Genomic DNA, 2,500 nt, shown 5'->3' on the forward strand with positions numbered 1-2,500 from the left:
ATTCTTCTTCTCCTATTCCATCTATTTATCACTTTCTCCTTCTTCCCCATTCACCTTTATCCTTATTCTCTTTCCTTCTCTTCGCTTGCCATCTACCTCCTCCCCCTTCATTCTCCCTCCCCCATTAACCTTAATTCCCCACCATCACTCCCCTCCCCCATCCTCGTAACCCAGTCTCTTACCTCCCCCCCCATTAATTCTGTCATCTCCCATCCCCATACCGTTTCCCGCCCCCCCTTTTCCCATCCCCTTAATCCAGCCCCCATTATTTCCCCCCAACCCCATTCTTCTTCTCCTACCCCCATCCCATTACCCTTTCTCCCCCTATCCCCACCCCATTACCCTCTCCTCTTCTCTCCCCACCCCATTACCCTCTCCCCCTATCCCCACCCCATTACTCTCTCCTCTCCTCTCCCCATCCCATTACCCTCTCCTCTCCTATCCCCACCCCATTACCCTCTCCCCCCCTCTCCCCCCATTACCCCCTACCCCCCCATTTCCACTCCTCTCCTGAGCAGTCAACAATTTCCGTCATGTTTTTTTACTTAAGAAATCACCTAATCCGTTACGGAGATGAACCAAAAAAAAAAAAAAAAAAAAAAAAAATCGTGTGCTAGATTGAGATAGTTAGTGTTATAAAATTATAAAGTTATAAAAAATGTAAAGTTATAAAAAAATTATAAAGTTACTGTTATAATACTACTTTTAATATGACTGCTAATACTATTACTCATACTACTACAACTGTTACTACTACAGTGCTACTCCTGCTCTTATTGCGAATACTAATACTTATATATGTATATATATATATATATAGTATATATATATAATATATATATATATATATATATATATATAATATATATATATATTATATATATATATAATATATATATATAATATATATATTCTATAATATATAATATATATATATATATATATACTATATATATATATATATATATATATATATATATATATATATATATAATATATATTATATATATATATATATATATATATATATATATATATATATATATATATATAGTGTGTGTGTGTGTGTGTTGTGTTGTGTGTGATATGAATAGAATAAATATATAGATATAGACAATCAGACAGACAGATAGATAGCTAGGGAAGACAGAGACAGATAGATAGACAGATAGACAGACATATAGATAGATAGGTAGGTATGTAGATAGTGTGTGTGTATGTGGTGTGTGTGTGTGTGTGTGTGTGTGTGAGAGAGAGAGAGAGAGAGAGAGAGAGAGTGCTTAAAACAATGAAAGATGGCACTAAAAGAAGTAATTATGACCTAAATATAAAAATAAATAATCAATCCCTACGCCACCCTAAAAAAAAGAAAGAAAGAAAAAAAATAATGAAAACACTTTCTCCTTATCTCACCTCCTTAAAAAACGTAAAACAAAATTCAAAATCACACACAAAAAAATAACATAACAAAAAATCACACATAACAAAACCAAGAAACAAACAAGTAAAACAACAAAACAAAACAAGAAGAAATATATAAACACCACGATTTTAAAACATCGAGTGTCCCATGTAAGCGCTATAGACGCCTGTATCTGCAACTCCAATCATATTCAAAATCACAAAAAACACACACAAAAAAACAAAAGAAAACATAAAACAGAAAGGAAAACCAAAACAAAAACAAACATAAACACATAAAACAGAAAAGAAAAACAAAAAATCAAACAAAAACAAACAAAAAAAAACAAACAAAAACAACAAAAAAACACAAACCAAGAAACAAAAAACAAAAAACTAAAAAAAAAAACACAAAACAAAACAAAGAGAGATATATAAACACCACGATTTTAAAACATCGAGTGTCCCATGTAAGCGCTATAGACGCCTGTATCTGCAACTCCGCTAATAGGATCCTTCACAGAATCCAATCATATTCAAAATCACAAAAAACACACACAAAAAAACAAAAGAAAACACATAAAACAGAAAGGAAAAACAAAACAAAAACAAACAAAAAACAAACAACTAAAAAACACAAACACAAACCAAAAAACAAAAAAAAACAAAAAACAAAACAAAGAGAAATATATAAACACCACGATTTTAAAACATCGAGTGTCCCATGTAAGCGCTATAGACGCCTGTATCTGCAACTCCGCTAATAGGATCCCGGGTTTGGGTCGACCGCCTCACAGAATCCAATCATATTTGTGTGCTTCGGGGCAAGTTTTAATTCTGTCTGGTAAATTACTTTATCCTCCATCACAAGTCCGTAGGTTTGTTCGAAGACGATGAAGTGAGGTTATTTTTCCGAGGTTATATATATGTTTGTGTTTGTTTGTTTGCGCGTTTGTTTTTTTTTCTTTGGAATTTTTTTTCTTTTTGGTGATTGTGTTTGTATTTTTTTTTTCTGTTTAGTTTTTTTTGTTTTGTTTTGTTTTTGTTTTTGGATGGGTTTCTCTCTCTTCTCTCTTTATCTCTCTCTCTCTTTTATTCT

At 32.6% G+C, this 2,500-nt stretch overlaps 1 protein-coding gene across 1 annotated transcript in view; it reads left to right on the plus strand.

Annotated features, from left to right (window-relative positions):
* LOC119568076 (iron-regulated protein FrpC-like) overlaps positions 1–2,249 on the plus strand; it is a 4,229-nt gene extending 1,980 nt beyond the window's left edge. The window contains exon 2 of the mRNA XM_037916476.1: positions 2,169–2,249. Coding sequence (XP_037772404.1) covers positions 2,169–2,249 — 81 coding nt within the window. The remainder of the gene's footprint in view (positions 1–2,168) is intronic.
* The last annotated feature ends 251 nt before the right edge of the window (positions 2,250–2,500 follow it).

The sequence above is a fragment of the Penaeus monodon genome, chromosome 43, assembly GCF_015228065.2.
Source record: "Penaeus monodon isolate SGIC_2016 chromosome 43, NSTDA_Pmon_1, whole genome shotgun sequence".
Classification (NCBI taxonomy): Eukaryota; Metazoa; Arthropoda; class Malacostraca; order Decapoda; family Penaeidae; genus Penaeus; species Penaeus monodon.